Raw genomic sequence first — 24,906 nt, 5'->3', positions numbered from 1 at the left:
GGGCGACCCAGCACGCCCATGAGACGGTGGTGAGGCAAGCCCTCGACGTCCCCTCATGGGAGGCATAGGCCCGGCCATCATAAAGTTCTGGTACTACAATAAAAGTTTATCCCCCCCCCCCCATATCCCCATAAGCAATGGCCCATACCCCCATAAAGCAGAGGCTGCAAGCGCTCGGCAAAGTGAAGCGAACAGTGCATACATTCATTGAAATCACCCCTACAACATATACAACAGTTCAGTAAAGAACAAGCTCAAAACAAGCATGCGAACCATCGATAAAGCATTGCATCCCCCCTCAGCAGTTGTAGTGGTGGTTTTGCAACAGCTTTACTGGGCATCCACTTTCACAGGGCTGCGATGGCGAGCCAACTTTATCAACTAATTAATGCAAATTCACTAATTGGCTTCCCAATTCATTACTTCACAACGCATACTGCAATTTATGAATTGTAGCCGGTGAGTTTGCAAGGCGATACCACTTGAAATGAATTTCCAGAATGACATCAGTTTGGAGATAGGTGCCATCAAACTCGCAGTAAAAATGCACTGTTGATCCATTTCTTTTTTATTGGGCGCCCCACCCTGTCCCAGGTTTTGCAAACCCATGCACCATGGCCTCTACTTTCTGCAACTTGTCTGCTAGCCTACTGTTTCAGCTGTCATGAAGGATACACGGAAATCTAAGAATCCCCAGATTTCAGAATATTAAGTTCTTAGTGCTGAAGTGTTGTTAACATGACATGGAAACTGAATAATGATCATTATTCTGAAATGTTCGGTATTCTGAAATTCGTAGCACTGAAATATTTTTACATTGAAACCATAAGAAGTCAGCAGGGGATTTCTGAAAAGTTCATTAATCTGAAAAGTTTGTTAATGTGGTGTTCGTAGTAATGAGGTTTCACTGTATGTGAAGCCTTATGTAATAAAGTAAATACATTTGACTATCATTATTTTGACCTTTCATCTGTGTGTGTTTAAAAGGCAGGTATCATATGAAGCCAACAGATAATGAAGCCAAGGAAAGCGCAGGGTAAATTTTTTTAAAAATTGAGATATAAAGATAATAAGGTAGAGAAAAAGGAAAGTCGAAAAAAAAAAAAGACAACTTCTTGCTAGTGGGAGCTGAGCTCACATCTTCCATGTGTTTGGCTCTCACTGGTATCAAGCTGTTTTTTCCTACACTTTCCACTTCATCTACTTTCATTTCGCGTTACTTTATCATTTCTATGTTTCTGCCGAAAAAGCAAAAAACTAAATTCCCCCGTGCTTTCCTTAGCTTAATATGGTTGTGACTAATAAAACTTGGCCTCCTTGGTACCTCTTCTTTTCGTTCAAAAGGAAATTGTTCTTTTTAATTCCTACCTTTAATACAAGCTTAGGTAATTGAAGTGAAATTTGTTCTACAGAGGTTCTATTATCGGAAGTCAGCTGTACTACACTGGCTGTGTGGTAAGCCATGGTAAATGTCTGCTTATTGAGTCAATGTGTACCAGACCGTCTGCTGAGTAGCATTTTTGCGTTAATCTGTATTGTGAAATGAATGGTATGTGTTATTTTAGTGCTCTTTATTTGCGAGCATTTCTGTGCACATTGTACACACACTTGAGGTGGTGTATGAACTTGGCCCATGTGACAATGTCGGGTTATAATGTTTGGATTTCTCGGCTTTTTTAATAGTATTTTAATAAGTATATTGTGGCAGAGGATTAGATTGAGTGATGAGAATAAATTGTCAGGCATGGAATGAACTTGAATGATGCAAAACAGAGTTAACAGGAGATCTCTGGTATAGTTGCTCATTCTGTAGAAGAGTTGCGTGAGGTGATGGGATTGCACTCTATAAAGCTCACAAAAGTGTTTCTTTTGAATTAGTTTCAAATTTATCAACATGCAACGTAAAAGTGGAGACCAGAGCTACCCCATGCAAGACTCATGGCTCATGTTCAGTGCATCTGGGAAAAGAAAAACTAGAGTGGGAAAAATAGAAAGGAGACAAAAGAGGATACTTGTGGTGAAGTAAATGTTCAGCAGTAATAGTTTTAGCACAACCAATAGTTTACTAAAGCTCCTAAATAATAACTTGTGCCTGAAAATTCCTGTGCTGACTGCAGGTCCAGAACACAGCCTTGTAGTGGAAGCAACAGGTTGTAGGACATTTTATGCTTGTGCAAGGCAACATCTCATCCATGAAATTGCGGCATAAGGGTCCAGTCGACAGCTTTGCCTGCTTCCCATGGCTGTGCATGGGTGTGAGCATCATCGGTCACTTTCCCACACGGTCGGGAAGTGGCGAAGAATCGGTTCACTGTGCTAAAGCAAGTCGTGAGCTGACACTTGACTCTTGCAGCTTAGAACATTATCTCTCGTCCTTCAGTGTCCATATGGCTGGTGTCAGGAATTTATACAGTGAAATCTCGTTGATACACACCTGGAAGGAATGCTGCAGCACTGTGCACATTACTACTGTTTAGTGCTTAGATATTTTACGGTACTTTGTGCTGAGAAGAAGCACTCAAATGCTCTTGTAGAGTGGACATGGTGTTTATAGTTAATAGTTGCCAGAGATGGAGCTATGCTAACATATAGAATGCCACTATCATACCCGTCCTTGGGAAATTACGCTTCACAAATAGCTTGCCACAGGTGGTGCTCTGCATGATATTGCATGTTTCTTTGGCAGGGTGTGCTGCTGTCATCACACTGTCTGGAAAAGAACACAGAAGCAATGTTCTCCCTCTGGAAAGAGCTCATCCTTCGGCAAGTCTTGTCCACTGCTTGTGTCCCCTTTTGACCATCGGTGCCCAAACTTGACGTTATCGTAGCAGTTTTAAAGCAGACCAGAAATCCAGTCCCTGAATGGGATGTGACATATTCACAGTGTTGTAATGCATGTACATAGTTGCATGGATGCACACTATGTGTGCGTTGGTGTTTTGTGACACTCAGTTTTACAGTCACTTAGGCATAGCACGAACATATCAAAGGTTTCAGTTTAACCAAGTAAGATCATCTCTGTTTTTCCAAGTATTGAAGGCTAATGCAGTGTTATGGGCTAAATTAATACTGGAGTAAGGCATTGTTATTTTATTTAAAGTAACACATTTTTACTCTTAAGGGGAGGTGCTACTCTAAAAAGACTTTTTTATTATTTGTGCTAGAGGCTTGAAAATTAAGTCATTTAAAGAGTTCTTCAAGCAGATTTTGAGTATGTTATTAGCTTTTGTCTAACCGCTACATTTCTTGAGTTACATCCTACGTAATCACAAAATATGGTAATCTTTGCGTGCACTTTCTTGTGTGTCAAGTTTTCAGAAAAAGCATTGTGTTGCAGCTTATTTAGCTCTTTGTAGACTGCAAAGTGCTGATATTTATACGAACAGCGTGTACAATTAGTGTACTATGCAAAAGAAGATTGGTAGGTACACTTCAATTAATTTTTTTTGCAATCCCATGAGAATAACCTTGTGCACTTATAAATGTCCTTTACTAACGAAATTTCGCATATGTACTCTTCAAGATATGTAGAATGCTGATATCTACTTGAAACTGCGATATCTCTCGGCATTAGTTGCGTACAAGGTTATAATATTTCATGGAATTGTGAAAAAAATTTGTTAAAGTGTCGTAACTTGTTTTGCATAGTTCCAGTAATTGTACATGCTATTTGGATAAATATTGGCGCCATGCGGTCTACAACAAGCTAAATAAGCTACAGCACGATGCTTTTTGTGAAAATTTTATACGCAAGAAAGTGCCTGCAAAGATCACTATATTTTGCTGTTCTGTAGGACGTCGCTAAAAAAAGTATAGCAGCTACACAAAAACTAATGACGTATTTAAAATCAGCATAAACTATTCTATGGATGGCAGTATTTTCAAATTTTTAGTACAATTAATAAAACGAGAAAGCTCTTTCATGTAGCATCTCCCCTTAAATGTAGCTGCTTTGACAGCATTACCATCACTACGCACTGTTTGTGCAGGTTGAAACTGGAAGACGATGAGCGCTTGATGCAGCTTGTCCAGATGTGTGCAGCTGGTTTGGCTCAAACACTGGCCGACTCTGGCCACCATTATGCCATGGCACAAGCTGAGAGCTACTTGAATGCCTGTGCCCAACTCCAGGAAGAGTTTACGGGCATTTCTCATGTAAGTTTATAGTATTTCATGCTTCTGCACATTCCTTATTTTGATCCATTAGAAAGGCGTGTACTATCAATTTGTTTGCGAAGGTGTCTGTGAATGACTTACAGCCACCGTAGGTGATCTAGAGAAACCTAGCATGGAGCCAACATTTCAACAAGTCTTTGCCAGGCCGACATATTTTTCTAATTTTGTCAGCCTGGACAAAGATGGGTCCCCTTGCCAAACCATTGGCTCGAAGTGTAGGCTTCCCTTGTTTGCCCTCTGTTTATCGATTGAAGTCTCTATATTCTTGTAACCCCATTGCCTTAAACACATTATGGAAATTATTATGTATCAAAGATAAGAGTTACACAGGCATGCCATGTCCCCCATGTGCTTTGATGCAAAACCATACTGTTTGACTTCAGTCTTCAGCGAGCCTGATACATACTACTATCTGGTTGCCGATTTCAGAGTGGTGTCACTAAAATTCCTTTTTTTCCTCGAAACTTGGGAACACCCTTAAAACAATGTGGTGCTCTCCTAGAAATGATGTCGCAAAATTAGTTTGACTTATGTACTATGTTTAACCTGTGCACAGAAGACAAAGATAATGTTCAGTAGCCTGGCAAGGAAACAAGTGTTCAGGATCGCCAGTCAGCCTCTAGAGTCTGTAAAGGAGTACGTTTATCTAGGTCAGTTACTCACAGGGGACCGGGATCATAGGAAAGAAATTTACAGAATAAAAATGTGTTGGAGTGCATATGGCAGACATCGCCAAATCCTGACTGGGAGCTTACCACTATCATTGAAAAGAAAGGTGTACAATCATTGCATTCTACCTGTGCTAACTTGTGGGGCAGAAACTTGGATGTTGACAAAGAAGCTTGAGAACAAGTTAAGGACCACGTAAAGAGCGATGGAACTAAGGATGTTAGGTGTAATGTTAAAGAGACAGAAAGAGAGGGATGGGGATCAGAGAGCAAATGGGGATAGCCGATATTCTAATTGACATTAAGAGAAAAAAAAAAATGGAGCTGGGCAGACCATGTAATGCGTAGGATGGATAACCGGCGGACCGTTAGAGTTACAGAATGGGTGCCAAGAGAAGGGAAGCACAGTTGAGGACAACAGAAAACTAGGTGAGGTGATGAAATGAGGAAATTTGCAGGTGCAAGTTGGAATCAGTTGGCACAATGCAGGGGTAATTAGAGATCACAGGGAGAGGCCTCAGTCCTGCAGTGGACATAAAATAGGCTGATGATGATGATTATAATGATGATGTACTTAGTATATACTGAGTGTGAGTGTAGTTATTATAGGAAAACAGTTTTTCTTTCTCCCTCTTTTCCCTCCTCAACTCCAGCTTCTGGCTCTAAGCTTAGAGAAAGAGGCCATGTCAGATTTCTATGCAGTTCTTAATGTCTTTCTCCGACAATGATTACTACTGTAGGCACCTCCCAACTGCATTTGTGCTGACTGTGTTATGTCTCAGAAACCCACAGCATAATTTTCTCCTTGAGTTGCGGTCAATACTGTATTCACACTCTAGGTACATAGCATCATGCATTGTGCCATCTGCACATTATGTGATGACTCATTATGTGATTCCACTTCTACAGAAGGTTCTGGTGAGCCACACTGCAGCATGACTTTGGTGGTTTGTATCATATGATATAGGGGGCCTGCCTATTGTGCGAACACCATTCGTGGAGTGGGAGCATGAGGCTCATGATGTTAGTGCAAGCCATATCTCCATACGTGCCCATGTCCAGGAGTAGTGTACCACCACATAAGAAAAAGCCTCACGCTCCTGCAGTAGAATGAGCATTAGGCATGGTTGCTAAATGCAGTAGACTTCCATTTATTCGACTGCGGTTAATTCAATTTTTTGGTTAATTCAATCTCAACCAAAGGTCCCGGTTAGTGCCCATGTGTTTCTATAGGTCCAAACTTTCATTATTTGACACTAAAAGTGGCCTTCGTTGAATAATTTGAACTTGACCAGTCAGCATGAGTGGAGCGTCTTCAGTTTTGCATGAGGGCGAGTTTGACTTTCTAAGAAATTGCTTCTGACCTGCACGATAATTCTAGCTGATATGGCTTCACACTTTCGCTTTAGGAAGTAGCGTGATACATGCACTCAAAAGAGTGCATAAATCAATAGTGGGTTGACAGGAATAAACAGTTGGTAGTAGTGCTTGTACTTGTCTGTTCTATGTGTCATTATATAATTTATTCATGCTTAGTTTTCCAGTCAAGTCAGCATGCATGTGCCTGACACCTATGGTGGCCTCAATAGCGACCCCATTACTGGTAGTGTCTGTCTTGACCTGGCCTGGGGTACAATGAATGTATTGAACACGTCATCTCCCGGCTAAAGCGCCTATTTTCGTCCTGCTATAGGAATTTTCAAGCAATAAAGGCAGCTCATAGTGTCTGATTGCAGTAAATTCTTTTTTATTTTATTGCACACCTTTCTATTTTTCCAAGAAAATTGAGCCAAAAACTGCGTTTGCTGCATTTGTATGCTTTGCTGCGTAACACATTCATATTGCGCCGAAGCTGACTGGGAAACTGGCCGCCACTGTGCAACACATATTAGACCCTTGCCTATTTTTCTTGCTGAAAAATCAGGTGTGCGCTATATTTATACTTTGTTTAGGAGCCTTAATTTACCTTTATGTTAGTTTTCAGAAATACTTTGGATTCATAGGATGTGTGTGCACATTTGATTAAGGGGCGTGTTAGAATTTGGCAAGTACTGCCAAATGAATCAGCGGTGTGTTTTGACATTTTTTTTACATCTTGTTTAATTCGACCCGCCAGATAATTAAAAAAAGTTTGGCAGTATGTTACACTCCTGTAACATGGGAAGGCAAAAGCCTGCTACACACTTGGTAGTGCATTAATTTATATGATCGGAGGGGTCAGACTTCTTACAAGGCATAACGAGCCACAGTGTGAAGTAAACGTGTGGCAAGTCGTCTCCAAGCTTCGGCATCCTCTCTACGTTGCCGTCTTGCATTGTTGCGTTGGTGCTTTCACAGTTTAGCTTCTTCGGCTCGTTTTCACTGCTTGTACAGTGGGTTTAGACTCGCGCCAGCAACGTTTCTCTTCGACTTTATGTTGCATCCTCTCAGCAGGGGAAAGCAGCACTCACGGCCGAATGCCTTGCTCCTGCCACTTCTCACGTCGCACCTCGTTTCTCGCTTGGCGAGCATCCTCAGCCATAGCATACTTCCAGGGGGGGGGGGGGGGGGGGGGTGTATGCACTGCTTTATTAATACTTCTACCCGCCGTGGTTGCTCAGTGGCTATGGTGTTGGGCTGCTGAGCACGAGGTCGCGGGATTGAATCCCAGCCATGGCGGCCGCATTTAGATGGGGGCGAAATGCGAAAACACCCGTGTACTTAGATTTAGGTGCACGTTAAAGATCCCCAGGTGGTCAAAATTTTCGGAGTCCTCCACTACGGTGTGCCTCATAATCAGAAATTGGTTTTGGCACGTAAAACCTGATAATTTAATTTTTAATTAATACTTCTCACGTCGCACCTTGTTTCTCACTTGGCAAGCATCCTCGGCCACAGCATACTTTCGAGGGGGGTATGCACTGCTTTGTTAATGGTTCGGATGCTAGTTTTGAGCTTGTTCTTTATTGAAATGCATGCATGTGTTGTATGGGTTATTTCAATAAATGTATGCACTGTTTGCTTCACTTTGCCGAGTGCTTGTAACCTTTGCCTTAAGGGGGTATGAGCCATTGCATTTTTTACTTGCTTAGAGGGGTATAAGCCATTCCATCTTTGCTTGCTTAGCGGGTTATGAGCCATTGCTGATCGTGATATTTTTTATCACTTGACTAGACACGCCGTTTCTTTAGGTATGAGCCACTGCGACGAGCCACTTAAGGCTTTCACCTTAATAAATTTTGTCAGCCCTGTTAGGGCCAAAATAATGAAAGTTGACTGTACTATACTTTGTTAGGCATTTGTCATACACATGCACTCGCACTACCATCTTCACCTAAAGCACCCACTGGATTTCGTTTCTCCTCTGGTGTATTTGGGATGTAACAGTGGACATCCAGCAGGTATATGCCCTGTGATATCGCATTACACTTTGGCATGGTGCAGGTAGTGAATAGGAGTTCTGTTTTTGTTTTGGTTTTGAACTGTATGTGTGCTTATTGCTGCCGGCACTTGTGATCTGTCTTGCAGGACAGCAACACATTACATACAAGCTGAGAGATTCAGTTTCATTTACTATTTGTTAACATACTACCTTTTCACCATTTGCAAGATGTTTAGCTCTTTCCTTACTGTGGAAAAAATAGGCGTTTTTGTAGGTTGCACCAGATTATTTTTTCTAAAGGAACCACTGCACTAAATATTTTATGTAATACATAAACAAAAAGCAGAATGAATGCACTTCTCAGGCATAAATGTTTTATTAATGGGATGTATGTCATAAAAAAAGATATAAATTGCCAGAATCAAGATTGTTGGATAAAATTGAAGAAAGTTTGTAAAGACACGACTGTATCTATTAAGAAAAATGTGTAATAAAAATTATGAGATAATCAAATTGCCGTCTAATAAGCACTATCTCCGAAAAAATAAAAATTTTTCATTGAACAGGTGTTCCCCTACAAAAATTTAACTGCAAGCACTACAGTTCAGCGTACCGGGCTGCGGCCGCTGATGTTCCTGGCTGCTTTGTGTCATTGTCGCTCTCAGAGTCAGTCCAATGAAAAAGCAGCATCCTCAAACTCGCTGCTGCTTAATCCATCGATAAAATTGGCCGCAGACACAGCGGAATCACGAGATCTGCAAATCACTACATCTACTTTGACGATCGCGTAACACATGCTAAAAAATTACCGTCTGATGGGAAGAAATTGAACTGCTTAGAAAACAAAAATACAGTTCTCCTCCTTCACGTCCTATAGCTCAGTGTGTCCGTGAGCAGCGTGGAAGGTCTCGAGAGTGGCGTTGAAAACTATCGATAGCAGGCTCAATACCCCATGGGTGCGGTAGGGAACAAGTTTTAACCCTTTGAGGGTCGATTTGTTTTGCCATATGCGACCGCCCAGGGTCGATTTTTTTATAGCTTCTTTATAAGCTTCTTTATAAGCTTCTTTATAAGGAGACTTCTTTATAAGGAGACACTTTACAAGGAGACACTAAAACGAATGACTAAATCGGATAGTCTGGTAGATTGGCTTTCTAGAAATGTCTGATGTGCTTGACAAAATAAAGGACTTATTAGTGAAAACAACAAAGGTTGGGTCACACGTTTACATGTCCAGACAGATAGAGTTCTCCAGCTAAACATGCTCTCTTGCAATAAAAGGTAGTTTTCACACACCATTTGGCAGTGTGTATTGCTTGGTACTGCAGTTGACCCCAGATACATCAAATTTGAATATATCGAATTATTCTCTATATCAAATAGTTGTGAAATCTTCTTGGAAATCTCATGCCGAAGTATAGTAGGGTACTATGCATACATCGAACTCCTGTTCACCACTAGATTCAGTATATATTGAAAGCTATATTATGCTGTGCCCCTCCAAGTGCTGCTTCTCCTAATGGGTACGCGATCACTTCGCACATCATTAGAAGTATTTAAGGCCAACGAATTTGAAATGGCACTGTTTTGACAGATGCTTTCAATCAAGAGATTGAGTTTGAAGGGCAGTACATGCCGTGGAGGAAAAATAAGCTATAGGGTACGGGTTTTTCTCACGCACATGGATGGCTCAGGTGAACTGTGGCTGTTCGTTATCGGCAAGAGCAGATTTCCACTTTGCTTCAAGTATTCGAAAGGCCCCCTGGTCTGATACGCGTTCCACAAGAAAGTTTCGGTAACACCACATCTTCTGAGTGGTGCCAGGCATGGGATGCCGAACTGGAGATGTCTTTGCTGGTGAGTTTGTCTTCTTGTATAGACAAGGGCTTTCCGCAAATGGAATTTTAGGAATCCGCGAGCAACCAAAATTAATCCGATCCCAACCCTCACCTGGACGGATCTTTACACTACAGTTTGAATTTTAACAAAACCACTGCAAGCCACATCTGCTTTTTATTACGGCAAGGCCATTGCGGCAGCTGCATGCAAGTCTCATTGCTGTGCGATTCGTGGGTCAGCTCTGAATGGGCTTCATTCATGTTTGCACGGTTAAACATGAGTGAGAATGAACTCAAGATGTTCTGCAAATTGAAAGGCACTTTGGAAACAGCAGGTTTGCAGTGTCGGCAGTCACTCACACAAGGGCTGGAAGGAAAGTTCGAGAACAAAGGGACATACTGCTAGGCGTCGTAGCGCTGAGCGGCACACATAGGGCAGTTGAGAGGTGAGGAGGAATGTTTCCAACAGGAAGTGGGTTCTGGTGCCCGACACAGAAATCCGCCTGGCTTGTTGCCCAGGCATGACGACCGGCCATTTAAGCAGTGTATTGTTGGCATTGTAACGGTCATGCGGCCGAGCATGTTCACATGCAATTTGCAGTACAAGTGCTCTGATAGTGGCGCACCACATATCCATATCTGCTGTGTGTCCATATCTGCTGTGTGTCCATTTCACTTTGATGTGCACAAGGATCACCACGGTCTCATGTCCAGGCGACGTGGGCTTTGGGTTAGCATTCCATCCTGCAGCGCGAGTGACTTGCAACGTTCATGTGCAAAAAATAAGTCAGCTTTTGTGTGACCTAAGAGAAGCAAATCGATAAATTCCCAGTTTTCGTGGTCTTTGGAAACGGTCCGAAACATGCGGATACCTCAGATGAGCTTCTGATAGGCATGTTTTATGTCTCAAATTATCGATATATATTGAACTATTTCGCGATCCCCTTTGAGTTCAGTGTATATAGGATTGACTGTATTTAGAAATGCAGCACCTTTGTCCTCTCATCGGATTAAATTGGATTAAATATCTGTGTGTTTCATTGCAACATACAGTAATCCCTCGTTATAATGAAATCACTTTATTTGAACTATCGCTTTATTTGAAATTTCTTCTGGTCCCGACCCAGACACATGCATTTTAAGCCGCATTACTCGAAGCACATGAAGAGCTTGATCTGCTTAGACCGAAGTGGTGAGCGGAGGCATCACCGCCGCCAAGTGGCAGTGACCCTTTTGCACATACAGTGTCAAATTAATACCGCTGATGAATTAGTCTCGTGCAGGCGCAGAACAGGCTACAAAAGTACCAAACCCATGACCGATGACTGCCTAGTAATGAGTACCAACCAAGTGCCGAGTGCTCCCAGCTGTTTACTGCGGAGCGAACGGAAGCTGTCAAATTCCATGGTGCAGCATGCCCGAACCGTTAATCTTGGTCGCAGTCGCATCACTGGTGTCCACCGTTATAGGATCCATGTGAAAATAAAGTTTTCCTGACGCTTTGCGATGTCAGAAAACTGCGGTCTCTTGGATGCCGAAAAATGGCCAAAAGATTGCAGGAAGACTTGCGCCGTAGCATTCCATGGAATGCGCTCGATGAGCAAAGTTTTACTGCTGTAAAGTGCACTTCTGTCTGGTGCTGAAATATGCCGAAAAGCACAAGTGTCCCTCCAGTTATAAGTGCCATGTTCAATGCGAGGAGCTACGTTAAAACAAAACTGGAAGACTACTTTGGGGAAGCCGGCCTAGAAATTTGCTCGCCGCTCGCCATAATCGGCCTGCATCGCAATAGAATGCCACCCCTAGCTTCGTTGCACTTTTGACGGTGCAAATCGACCGATAACTTGCCGAAAACATGAAAAATCCGATCGTCGCCAGCGGTGAGTCAGGCTGTCAACATGGTGGGTCAATGCAAGCTGGTGTTTCCTCGGTGATTTTCTCGAGCTGGTCATGCTCGATTCATGCCATTCGACTCTAGACAAATGGTCTAAATGCATGGTAGCGTCACTGAATTTCGTTCATAGACATTTGTCAATGGCGTAGACGCGACAGTGTGCAAACACCGACACTCAAACCATAGAATTAGCAGTGTCGTTGACAATGGTGTACCGAAAGACTCTCATTTTGCAAATTTCACTGCTGCATAGCTCGGGAAAAATTGCCCAGTGATCATGCAAAACCCCCACTGCAAAACCCCCACTGCAAAACTGTTCAGTTTTCACGATCGCACTGCATACCCACAATGACCAGCTAATCGTTTTTTGAGCACAACAAACAACCTCAGACTCGAGCCACGGCATTTGTGGTGCTTTTCAGCATGATACTCTCGTAGTCTTCCGTAACCTCTGCACTCCCCCTATAAAAGCAGCCGCTACCTTCCCCTCCTCATTTGCTCTCCAGTCTGCAAGCCGTTTGGATGCCAGTCACTGCTCTCACTCGCCTTCATGTCAACTCCTCACCTCCTCGCTGCCAGTTTTCACGTCGCTGCTCCTCCAAAGCTCCCCTCTTCTGGCCTGCCTACCCGAGCACAGTCTTCCACCAACGGGTGCCTTTCTGCGGTTCCTGCTTCTTGGTCTCCACAACTCCGATCACCTTTCTTCTGCTACACGTGAAGCCGATGCCAAGCCCACTGTTGCAACCGTCACCATCACCAAGCGCGCACTGACAAGAAAAGCGAGATGCCCTGACAACATTTTGAAGCTTCTGCCTTCTGCGCCGCCCGCCGCACTCAGTCGTTTTGGCACTGACGGCACAGGCATTTGGATCTGTGCTGCAGGCCATGTGATTGTGTGTTATTTGGAGTGCTTCATTAGGCGTGCCTCGCGTATGATTTTGTGGTCTACAGTGATAAATGACTCCGTCAGTCTCCGGACGAAAGTGTCTGTCTTTGGAGCAGAAAGTTCTGCTCGATACGGGGCCTAAATACTTCACTTGAACGCTTTTCTACAGCCAGCTTTGGTTTCGTTTCCCAGGACGTTACTGTCATGACTAGAGGGCGGTCACATGAAAGCAGGACATTGCGACACTTTCTCACTCCAGCTCACTTGGTCGTATCTTATGCTGCTACGTCAGGCCTCACGAGTAGCAGCCTAGGAGGTGACTGTGCGAGCCAGAGCAAGTGTCAAAATGTTTTAATCTCCTGCTCCCACGTGGACATCTTCTGTGTCTTGACGCTATGACAGTAACCTCCTGGGAAATAAACCAAAACTGGCTGTAGAAAAGCTGTTATTATTATATTATTTAGGGCACTCTTTGGATTGTGAGTATATTTTCTACAGTTTAGAAGTCTGAGGACCTTCATTTAATGGAAAAAAAAAGTAGAAAATTAAGTCGTGATATTAAATCTGACTTATATATTGTCAAGTATGGTGTACCGCAAGGGTCAATCCTTGGCCCTTTGCTCTTTCTTCTATACATAAATGACATAGTAAATATTCATTTCACTCCTCACCTTGTCATGTATGCAGATGATAGAAATGTCCTTTCTTCTAGTGTAAATTTACAAGACATTGAGCAAAAATCAAACCGCCGGTTACGCGAACTGAAAACATGGCCCATAGCCAATCAGTTTGAATTAAATGTAAAGAAAATCAAATTTATGCTCTTTCAGCCAAAAAATAAACCAATAGATTACAATGTTTCTTCACAATTTAATAATGAAAGCATCACACAGAAGCACTCGCATCAGTTTTTTATGGTGTGTTTCAGAAATGATCTGAGTTGGTCCGACGATGTAGATAACGTTCGAGTTAAAATATAAAGCTCTATCGGCCTAATTCGGCAGCTACATCATCTTATTCCAGGTAGGGTTAAAAGGCAGCTATACTTTTCGCTTATTCATTCCCAGCTTATGTATTGCATTTTTGTCTGGGGAACGTCTAGCAAAACGGATGCCGACAAGCTGTTTTCCCTGCAAAAGCGTGCTCTAGGTCTAATAAATTACACAACCCAAAATGATGTGTCAATATTTCGTGTGTATTATGTGATGGCGTTTTTGGATTGCTACAAATATCAACTAGCAGTGCTAGTATTTTGCAAAATAAAACAAGATTCCGAACTGTTTACTCATACGTTCTTGAATAGAAGTATATCACATGATCTGGCTGTTGTAGCACTTATAGGGCCAATAGGTCGCACCAACGATGGAATGCAGTCAATAAATAACCAAATTATTGCACTATGTAATAAGCACCCTGAAATTATAGAGTATGCAAAAGAAACCACTAATATACTGCAATTCAAGAAAAAATTAGCCACGTGTTAAAAAATTAACTACCTGCATGTACGTAGAACCGAAACTACAATGTGTTGTCTTATACCATATATGTATCAAATTAAGTACGAATCCGTATTGCCACATTTGTGAATATTTCGTTGTATTTTGCTAATTGCTTGCTTTTATGTAAATTTCTCATATGTTAGACGCACATCGTTATAACTGACACATGCATTGTGTATGACTGATGATTTGTACGCTTGATTATTTATTTTGCTAATGGTGATGTACCTAATCTCTGTACATACGTAGTATATTGTTTGTTTTTGTGTTCTGTTTTGCTGTACGTGTCCGAAGTGTAGCGTGAACAGTAGGCCCAGTCAGGAGACAGATTGTCTCCTTTTGCCTCTCTTTGTGGGCATTTCTCGAAATGTCCGAATAAAAACGAAAAATCTAAATGTTAAAAAAAAAATACCATGTTAGTATTCCTTTAACGTGCACCCAATGCACGGCGCACAAGCGTTTTTGCCTTCCACTTCTATTGGATTGCAGCCACCACGGCTGGAATCGAACCCATGACCGTGAGCTCAGAAGCATAACATCATAGCCACTGAGCTACCACGGCAGGTGGTATATTTAGTTTTATGGTCATTATGATCACAGTTGCCTCTGCATCATGCTGGTACATTTTCTGTATGTCGCTTAAGATCCAGTAGTGACTGTAGCTTAATAAAAAAAGAAGCATTCAGGGGCAGTAGCTGGTTATGTCAATGAGAATCAATGATACATCATTTAATGCATATATTTTTGAAAAAGCAGGCAGCTTCTATGGTACTAAAAAGGTTACTAAACCAGAAAGAAATTAAGTTTTTTTTTTTTTAGATTACCTCAGAAGTGCACCGCAATTTTGACAAATGAAAAGACAGAAACCTGAACAGTGTCTATAAGCAATGCCTCCAAAGGTTTTTGAATAGGAAGAAAGAGGATAACAGCATGAAATAAATTAAGCAATGTTAAGGATTACTGAGCATGCATAAATGATCCAGTCTTCAGGCTAATCTTGTTTTCTTTCTTTTTTCTAGTACTAAATGTCAAAGTACATGCATTCTGGTGGTCTTTTTTTTTTTGTGTGCAATTATGAATTTGAAAAATAATCCTAATGAGGCAGCTTTTCTTTCATAGTGACTGTTGAGTCAGGGATCTTTATTGTTGCATTTTATGCATAAGTATTGTAGGGGACAGGGGATTGAGCTTGTTTGTGCAGGAAACTAATTACTAGTAAACTTAAAGCTTTTTTTTTTTTTTCCAGATAACACAGATGAAAACTTTAGCTGAAGCATCGAGCCTTAAGTATTTGTTGCCTCAGTTGAGAGCCCTAGCAGATGCTCTGCTCAAGAAGGATTCTATCAGGTGAGGAAGCTTTGACACTCAAGCAAGGCTGTTAGATGGTCTTATTGCATGAATGTAAGTCGGTTGCTGTGTTTACTTACAGTAAGAACAGAGGCTTCTCTTGTTAGTGTCTTTTGTTAACCTATTGGTTCGTTGGGCATAATAGAGGACAGTGATACTGTAAAATTTTGTCAATGCAGCCTCAAAGGGAAAGGGTAAAATTGTTTAAAATAAAATGTTAAAGTGGTTCTGAACCACCCTTCATGCATGGTGTAAAAAATGCAGTCTGTGGATAGCATGCACTGTGGTGAATATCTGAGCCAAATTTTGTAGTCATGTGTGATGCGTGAAGCTCACAAGTGGAGCGTAAAGTTTCCTTTTTCTCAAACACTCTTTTCGAACGAGGCCTTCTCCTCAGCTCTTTTGAAGCTGCCGGTAGCTTGCATGTGTTGTCATATGCAATATTCCCATAGATAGCTGCTGACATCCATCAAGGAGGGTGTTTGGATCACTCCACTTCTTCCTGCTTGGTTGTTTGGGCGTGTTGGTAAACCATCAGAAAAACTTCAAGTGCACAACCAGACGAGGACGGTGAAAGAAGACTGAGACACGCGAGCGCTATGTGTGTCTGTCTTTCACCATTCTCATCTGGTTGTGCTCTTGAAGTTCTTCCTACTGTTACTGTGTATATTTATTAATACATAAGTAGGCTGTAGTAAGCGAAAATCTGTTTTCACATTTCGATAAGAATTATGTGCTTTTGGAAGAAGCAGGCTATTGTCTGCTCATGCTCGGCCGCAGCCGCCTGCGTAGGAAATAAACTTGGGCCATGCTTATCGGTGTTGCAGCTGTGGGGTCTCGCCTAACACAACTAGCCTCGATCCACGCAAAACTTAAGGTCAGACCACACAAACGTTTTCCAGCATGCGCATACTCCTGGCTAGATGCCTTGGCGGACATTTCTTTGTATTGAGCTATTGACAGCACTGTCTGTCAGTCAAGCTGGTGCAGGAGAAAGCCAGCCTGCACCACGTAGCATGGCCAGAATGAAGCACGTGCGGGATCACATATTTCAGCCCTTAGCCCTGTCGTGCTCATAGCAGATGCTACGCATACGCACTACAGTTGCATGTAGCAGCATCTGCTATGTAGCATAGATACCGTGGCTGCTGCGATGAGCCTGCTCACTGCTAAGGGCTTTAGCTCTCTGAGCTTGCTGCGGCTCACTGAGGGCAACCGCATTTGACGCGTCATAGGTACCAAAATTGGAAATAGTGGCGTCTACATGAACATCCAAAATCAAATTTGAACTGCATGCCACGGTGACATTAAGTAGGTGGAGCATTGTGGCCATGCCTCGCTCTGCCATAGCCTTCGCTGTGCAAGGCATTGAAGGAGAGACAGCACTGTGAAGGGGATCAAATGTGATCTTTGATTGCCAATAACTGCACTTCTGCTGAACGCATCGAAGTACTTTTTGCTGTAAAGTGTTTCAGGGCCCCTCAAATATTTCTTGTCATTTCGTACACGTGAACATGATCAAGCTAAAAGACGGGTTGAATTGATATGTGTTGGTTGTACATACACCAGAACAGAGGTTTTTAAACATTTAGTTGTCATCCACATTGAACAGTCTTGTTATCGATTTTGTGAGAGCCTTGAACCACTTACCTTGGTTCACTTCCCTTGACATCTGGCTCGTGTCTTCTCCGCACTGCATCTATGAGCTGCCACTGCTGTAGTTTCTCTTGTGTGCTGTACTATGTGGATGAACAATGTTTGTCTGCAGAGTTCCACTAGCTGGGTGTGAGGCTTGTTTTTTGGTTCCAGTGTAGTTGTCATAAAGCTTAATTTCAAGGTTTAGCATCCCAAACCAATAAAGCACGCATGATAAATGCCGTATTAAGGGACTTCAGGTTAACATTAAGCACCTGGGTTTACTGTGCACCCAAGGCACAGTACACATCCGCTTTTGCATTTCATTCCATCACGGAACTTGCAACCTCATTCTCAGCAGTGCCATGATCACTAATGGTACATTTCGTGGATCGTTTTAGAGGGCTCTAGAGCACTCTGGTGGCGTGCTTTACATTTGGCTGGTGAAAATCAATCGGCTACTTTTTGCCTGAAGGAGACAGGGGTGTACAACAATGCACGGGAAATTATAGAGGCCCACCTGGTAAACCAGAAGGAAAGGCTACAACTCACAACCTTGTCACTTCCTCTTGAAACGTCTTGGATATTCCATACAGAAGACCAGCGCACTGACAAAAATCCCAACACAAACATGGGAAACCTTGAACATCTTGCCAATTCCCAGAAACATGCACCCGAACTTCCACATCGAACGGCGACATGCCCGAGCGCAGGCACTCGTGAGAAAGTATGAGACCCCACCCCAATGTCTTGTACGTAGACGCGGCCAGCACAGCAAGAAGCACTGCATTTGTCACCAGCGTAGTTGACAATCACGGCACCCAAATAAATGTGTCGTCGTTTTCCAGAGCGAGCACTGCAGAGGCATAGGAACTAGCGATAGCGTTATCACGACGAGACCTCACTGTGAGTGCGCCATAGTTCTGACGGACTCTCAGACAGCATGCAGAAATTTTTCCAGGGTCAATATTTCCAAGGCCGCACATCATATTCTGATTGGGGTGCACCAGCTCCCGCGATACATACGAGTCTTGTGAACTCCAGGGCACGAGTCCTTACGCGGCAGTCAGCATGCACATGCCTACGCCTGAGTGCATGCGCACAGGGACCCGTGAGAGGGTTACGCCGAGCAGTTCCACCTCGAGCCCATACTATTAACATACACGCACATCCTACAACACTATCGTCTTTCACGAAGAACACTACCGCCGCCTCATAATGCTCCGCCGCGAGAGGAAGCCGTAGTATGGTGAAAACTGCAAACAAGCGCATACCCTCACTACAGTCTCTACCATGCCATACACCCTGCGTTGTATTCCTATAAATGCCCACACTGCGATCAGTGTGCAACACTTTACTACATGGCATGGGCTTGCACAAGCACACCACAGCTCGCACCCATAACACACCCCACCACACAGCAATGGGAGACAGCACTGTCCAGCTCAGACTTGACGGACCAGCTCAACCTGGCCAACCGAGCGAGAAGGGCAGCTAAGGCCACTGGACTCCTGAACTGAGGGGACCACCCACTGCACAGCGGAAGAGCAACCTACGCTTGTGTGCTCTTTTCTATAAAGTTTACTGTCTCTCTCTGGGCACATGTAGAGCAGGCATTGTTGAGCACATTGTTGGAATTCAAGTCTGAGCATGGTTGAGACAAGCCGAGTGTACCGCAAGTTTCATGATCATAAATATCAAGTCCAGAACTGGACATGAACGAAGAACAGACGATAGCAAGTGCTAATTTCCAACTGCTGATGTTATTATTAACCAAACAGAAAAATTATTTTACGCTTAATTCAGTTGCTCCCAAAAGTTGGAATGCAAATCTCTGTACCACATTTGTGGGTTTTAGGCTAATTGGAATATTGTTGAAGTGCTTGGGTTTAAAAAAGCCTGTTACGTAACAACTAAGAATTGTAAGTAACCTGCTGGTGATAACAATAGACGCTGTTGGAGCCTTATGATACCTCAGCTTGGCTTGGTGGCTTTGTTATACTGTTGCCTTGACGGGATAGTGTTGCCCAAAACTGATGTGGATGACGAGATGCTTGACTTTGAGTCAGGCTGAGCACAAGATGTTGCTGCACATGTGACAGATAAGCTACTCTTGAGAGTGTATGCACAGGAGTTAGAGACTCCAGCATGTACAAATGGTGATTCCAGTGCTATAAGCTGTATGATTCTGTTCATACGTCACATGAAAACTTAAGCAGTTCTTTCATCGCTCAGCCTTATGTGTGATGTAATGTCTGAGCCCGCGTCCAAAGTCAGCTTCATCTATCAATAGCACTCTTCTATTGTGAAACTTATCCGCTGGCATGTAAAGGTTGAGCTGCAGCAGCTAATGAATGAGATAACAAGCAAAACTAAAATGAAACATTGATTGCCTTTTGCGTGTAGCAGCAAGCATGTCTGTTTTTCAAAGCATATGCACATTTTGTTGCTTTACTCATATATAAGCTGTACCCCAAAAAAATTGGGCTCAAGTTTACGAAAAGAAAATGACCCTTTTGTGATGATATAGGATTTAAGTTTTCCAGTTTTATAGTGACTGACAACATTTCGGAATGTGTGGTAACATTATGGTGCATGTAGAAATATCATGCTTCACATTGATAAAAACAAGCATGATGTTATCCCTTAAATGTGTACCTTTAAAAATTAGTATTATTTTTACCAATAAGTCATTTGAAACTTAATACTATTTCTTTTTGTGAGCTATGATAGCTTTTACTTAAAAGTGGCATAGCCTGTGCTCCCTCATTTATGATGTATCGCTAGCTTTCCGCAACATAGCTCGATGTTAGTCTCCACGTGGCGCTAGAACTCGCATGTTTTCTGCATGATTTGGCCCCTTTCCCCCTTCTATTTCCCTTAAGGATTATCTTTTCAACTTACCCAGGTTTTCAGTTTTCTCGGAACACCTGTCATTGTGCAATAAGAGCCTCTGCTGCCCCTTTCTAAAATGGTGGCAGCATGTGTGAGAATAGGTACATCCCCCCTCCCCCTAACCTTGGGGAAAAAAAAAGAAAAGAAAAAAGGCGTAACATCTGCCCATTAACAACTAATGTTTGGCGATGCAGTCAAAGCTAATTAAAACAATGTCATCACCAACTGGGATAATAAACTATAAGGGCAGTGGAGGAATTTTACTTATACTGAACTGTGCAGTATCTAGAACACTCATGTAACCACGAAGAAATGGCAATAGAACAACAGTTTATGAACAGCCTCTAGAAGCTGTTCAGGAGTACATTTATCTGGGCTAATTAGTTACAGAGGACCTGGATCATGAGAAGGAAATTTCCAGGGTAAGAAAAAGGAGTTGGAGTACATATGCCAAGCGCCCTAAAGCCATGACTGCCAACTTACAGACATCCTTGAAAAGTGTACGATTGTTGCATTCTATCAGTACTAACCTATGGAGTGAATAACAGAGAAGCTTAAGCATCTAAAGACCACACAATAAGTGATGGAACCAAAAGTTATATGGGTAACATTGAGAGTGTGGAAGACAGCAGTTATGATTAGAGAGCAGCCAAGTGTAGCTGATATGCTAGTTGAGATTAAGAGAAGAAATGGAGTTGGAGGCCAAGTAATGTGTCGAGCTGATAACTGGGGGTCTGTTAAAGTAACAGGAATGGTGCCATAAGAAGGGAATCACAGGTGAGGATGTCAGAGTATTCGAGTCGAACCCAAATATAATGAACCTGGATAAAGTGAACTATATTTTCTACAGTTGAACCCACTTATAATAATACTGAAGTGCCAAGAAACTTCCAGTGTTGTAACCGATAGTCATTTGTTACGTTTCGCCTACAACGCGCGGTATAGCCGGCGCGGATGCAACGGACGCCGGAGCTTCGTTCAAAGCGGCGGACATTTTGGCCCGTTCGGAGCTCCCGCAGTCTCCCCGCCAAGCGCGTCCAGGCGTGTTTCAGTGCCACGTGTCTTCGTGTGTGCGTGTGTGTGTGTGTGCCCACGCTTCTCAAAGCGCGGCAGCCGGGGAGAGGAGCTCCCCAAGTGTGAAGCGAGGAGGTCTGACGGCGCCTGCTTGGCGGTTGAGTCACTACACTCGTCTCAACATGTATCTCAGCTCGTCCGTGCCTCACCGTCACGTGGTCTCATCCCGTGACCTTCCTTCTTGCCCGCGACGCCGAGAGTATAAGAGCAGCTGCTCCCGGACGCCGAGAGAGGCTCCGATTTCTTCTGTCGAGTTACGTGCTCTCCCGTCTCTCACTTCGGTCGACCTGACCGCCCGCTCTTTTGCGATGTTAGAATAAACCAGTTGTTCTGTTACCAGTCGACTCATGCTTTGCCGGGACCTTCGGATGCTTCCAGTGCCCCAGGCCGCCAGGCCAACGCTACCCTTGGGGCTTGCGACCCGTTTGCAATAACGGGCGTCAGCACTGAGGTTCCAACAACTCGTGCCAGCGGTGCGATTCTAACAGTTGGTTGCCAGCGGTGAGATCGCGACAACGGAGGCCAGCAGCGAAGAGATGCGGTTGACTGTATGCTGAGCAGCACAACGACCATCCGGGAGCAGTGCAACGAGCCCTGTGTGATGACTGGTTGCCTGCAGCGGAACGACTGCGCTGAATTCTTGGCTGCGAGGTTTGGTGAGTGCGGGACTTTCTTCTTCTGAGTTTTGCCAGGCTTTTGTTAGTGTCAGAAACAGAGCTGGTAATTGTGGTTGTCGTTGCTGCCGGGTTAGTTTGCGGCAAGACAATAGTAGGCAGTAGAGAAAGCAGCATTCAGAGCAGCCATGGATTTGAAGTCGTTGCGCAAACCGAAATTGCTGGAGCTTGCAAGAGAGTTGGGTCTGGATGTCTCAGACAAACTCAGAAAACCAGAACTGCTAAGGGCTATTCTTGAGTTAGAAGCTGAGGATGACGAGCTGTCGGAATGCCTTGAGACCATTGAGGAGAGGGAGACGGCAAAAAGACAGGAGCGCGAACTTAAAGAACAGAAAGAGAGACAGGAGCGTGAACGTAAAGAACAGATAGAGCGAGAGCAACAAGAAAAAGAGCGCGACCGTCAACACGCTTTGGAAATGAAGCGTCTCGAGGTAGAGATGGAACGCGCTCGTAATGGAAGTCAGGCACACGGTGCAGGAGAACGAGTATTGTTCAAAATGACTGACCTGATGCGGCCGTTTAAGCTTGGAGAGGACATTGGTTTGTTCCTGGTTAACTTTGAGCGAACGTGCGAGAAGCAGGGGTTCTCTCGGGAAACGTGGCCACAGCGCTTGCTCACTTTGCTACCCGGCGAGGCGGCCGACGTAGTCGCTCGCTTGGAGAGAGAGGAGGCCGAGGATTTCGACAAAGTGAAATCGAGTCTGCTAAAAAAGTACAGGCTGTCAGCGGAGGCGTTCCGTCGGAAGTTTCGGGAAAATGAGAAAGGTAAAAGTGAGTCATATACAGAGTTTGCCTACAGGCTTATGTCAAACATGCAGGAGTGGCTCAAAGAAGAGAAAGCGTTGGGTGATCACGAGAAAGTTCTGCAGTGTTTCGGGCTGGAACAGTTTTATAGTCTGTTACCTGAGAACGTGCGGTACTGGGTCTTGGATAGGCCAGACGTTAGTACGGTGGCTAGAGCCGCTGAGCTAGCCGAGGAGTTTGTGACGCGTCGGGCTCGCGGAGCTAAGGACGGTCAAAAGGGTGAATTTGGCTCCAAGTTTGAGAGGCCGAAGTTCACGCCCATGAGAGCAAAGGGGGACAGACGTAGTGCGGATGCGAGTGAAAGCAGTCCGACCGAACGTAAGGAGACGGCGGCAGCCGAAGCCGAACGCAGAAAGTGGTTCGAGACGAGGCAAGTGCGCGTGTGTTATACGTGTCAGAAGCCGGGTCACTTTTCGGCGCAGTGTCCAGAAACAAAAACAAAAGTCGTGTTTTTGTCATTATGCAGCACTGACGAGAACATGAAGCTTCTCGAGCCGTACATGCGAGACCTCCTCGTAAACGGGAAAGAGTGCCGAGTGCTTCGCGATTCCGCAGCTACGATGGATGTAGTTCACCCCTCTTACGTAGAACCCGATATGTTCACGGGCGAGTGCGCATGGATCAAGCAAGCCGTGGAAGCTCATAGCGTGTGTCTGCCCGTAGCAAAAGTGCTTATTGAAGGACCTTTCGGAGCGCTTGAGACGGAGGCCGCAGTGTCATCTATGCTGCCCCCCCAGTACCCGTACCTATTTTCGAACAGGTCCGATCACCTCCTGCGCGAGAAGGGGCTTTTGTTTGGTGAGGCTAGCGTTCAGGCCTTAACCAGATCGAAGGTTCGGGAGCTCGCTGCAAAGGCGGTAGTTGCGGGGCCGACGTTGTCGTACGATGAGAAAGGGTCAGAGGCGCAGCAAGCTGATATTCAGAGCACGCCCGAACTGAATAAAATTGAGCCTGTAGCGTTGAAGGCACCAGATACTGGAGAGGAAATGCCCGACACGGGAAAGCTAGAAGAGCTATCTGCAGATTTGCTCATCGCGCCTACGTCAGATGGACTTAATAGGTTGCTAAAAGTCAGCCGGTCGGCTTTGATAGCCGAGCAAAAGAAGGATGGCAGCCTAGAAAACATCCGCTGCATTGTCAAGGAAGGTATCGCCAAGAAAAATGCTCGCTTTGTGGAAAGAGGTGGGGTCCTGTACCGGAAGTATCTAGACCGCAGGGGAGTGGAGTTCGATCAGCTGATCGTGCCTCAATGCTATCGTCAGGATCTGTTGCGCTTGTCGCATGGGGGTTCGTGGTCCGGACACCTAGGAGTTAAGAAAACTAAGGACCGTCTCTTGCAAGAGTACTATTGGCCAGGGTGTTTTCGGGACGCAGACCACTTTGTGAAGACATGCGACACCTGTCAGCGGGTGGGCAAACCAGGGGACAAATCGAGGGCGCCGTTGAAGTTGGTACCTATCATTACGGAGCCTTTCAGACGGCTCGTTATTGATACAGTGGGACCTCTGCCGGTAACAGCCACGGGGTACAGACACATTTTGACTGTGATCTGCCCAGCGACAAAGTTCCCTGAAGCAGTGCCGCTTAAAGAACTAAGCTCAGTTGAGATAGTCAATGCACTACTGTCCATATTTGCGCGAGTTGGTTTTCCTACGGAAATCCAGTCAGATCAGGGCACGGTGTTTACGAGCGCTTTGACGACAGCCTTTCTCGAAAGGTGCGGGGTAAAGCTGTTACACAGCTCAGTGTACCACCCACAGTCGAATTCCGTTGAGAAGCTCCACTCCGTCATGAAGCGCGTGTTGAGAGCATTGTGTTTTGAACAACAAACTGACTGGGAGCTGTGTCTGCCTGGGGTGACGTTGGCATTAAAGACCGCGCCGCATGCAGTTACGGGGTTTTCGCCAGCTGAGCTAGTGTACGGTCGCTCGCTGCGTTCTCCGCTTCGCATGCTTCGAGACGGATCACTGCCCTCTCCAATGGCTGCAGACTATCTCTTCCACAAATGGCCGCCTCCTGCGCTGGAGCCTCGCTTTGCAACAATATTCCTTTGAGGTGCGTTACAAAAAGGGGAGTCTCAACGGTAACGCCGATGGCTTAAGTCGAAGCCCCTAACGTGGGAATCAGCCTCAAAATTGTTTGTTACTGATGTTTT

General features: G+C 44.3%; 1 protein-coding gene across 2 annotated transcripts in view; it reads left to right on the top strand.

The window, feature by feature from the left end:
• The window catches only part of LOC126516414 (presequence protease, mitochondrial), a 146,332-nt gene that overhangs the window by 76,985 nt on the left and 44,441 nt on the right, over nucleotides 1–24,906 (top strand). For both annotated transcript variants that reach the window (XM_072285549.1, XM_050166533.3), the window contains exons 18-20: nucleotides 2,687–2,763; nucleotides 3,990–4,155; nucleotides 15,569–15,669. In XM_072285549.1, coding sequence (XP_072141650.1) covers nucleotides 2,687–2,763; nucleotides 3,990–4,155; nucleotides 15,569–15,669 — 344 coding nt within the window. The remainder of the gene's footprint in view (nucleotides 1–2,686; nucleotides 2,764–3,989; nucleotides 4,156–15,568; nucleotides 15,670–24,906) is intronic.

Source organism: Dermacentor andersoni, chromosome 1 (assembly GCF_023375885.2).
Source record: "Dermacentor andersoni chromosome 1, qqDerAnde1_hic_scaffold, whole genome shotgun sequence".
Taxonomy (NCBI): Eukaryota; Metazoa; Arthropoda; class Arachnida; order Ixodida; family Ixodidae; genus Dermacentor; species Dermacentor andersoni.
The sequence above is the reverse complement of the archived record's forward strand: the minus strand, read 5'-3'. Positions and strand labels throughout refer to the sequence as shown.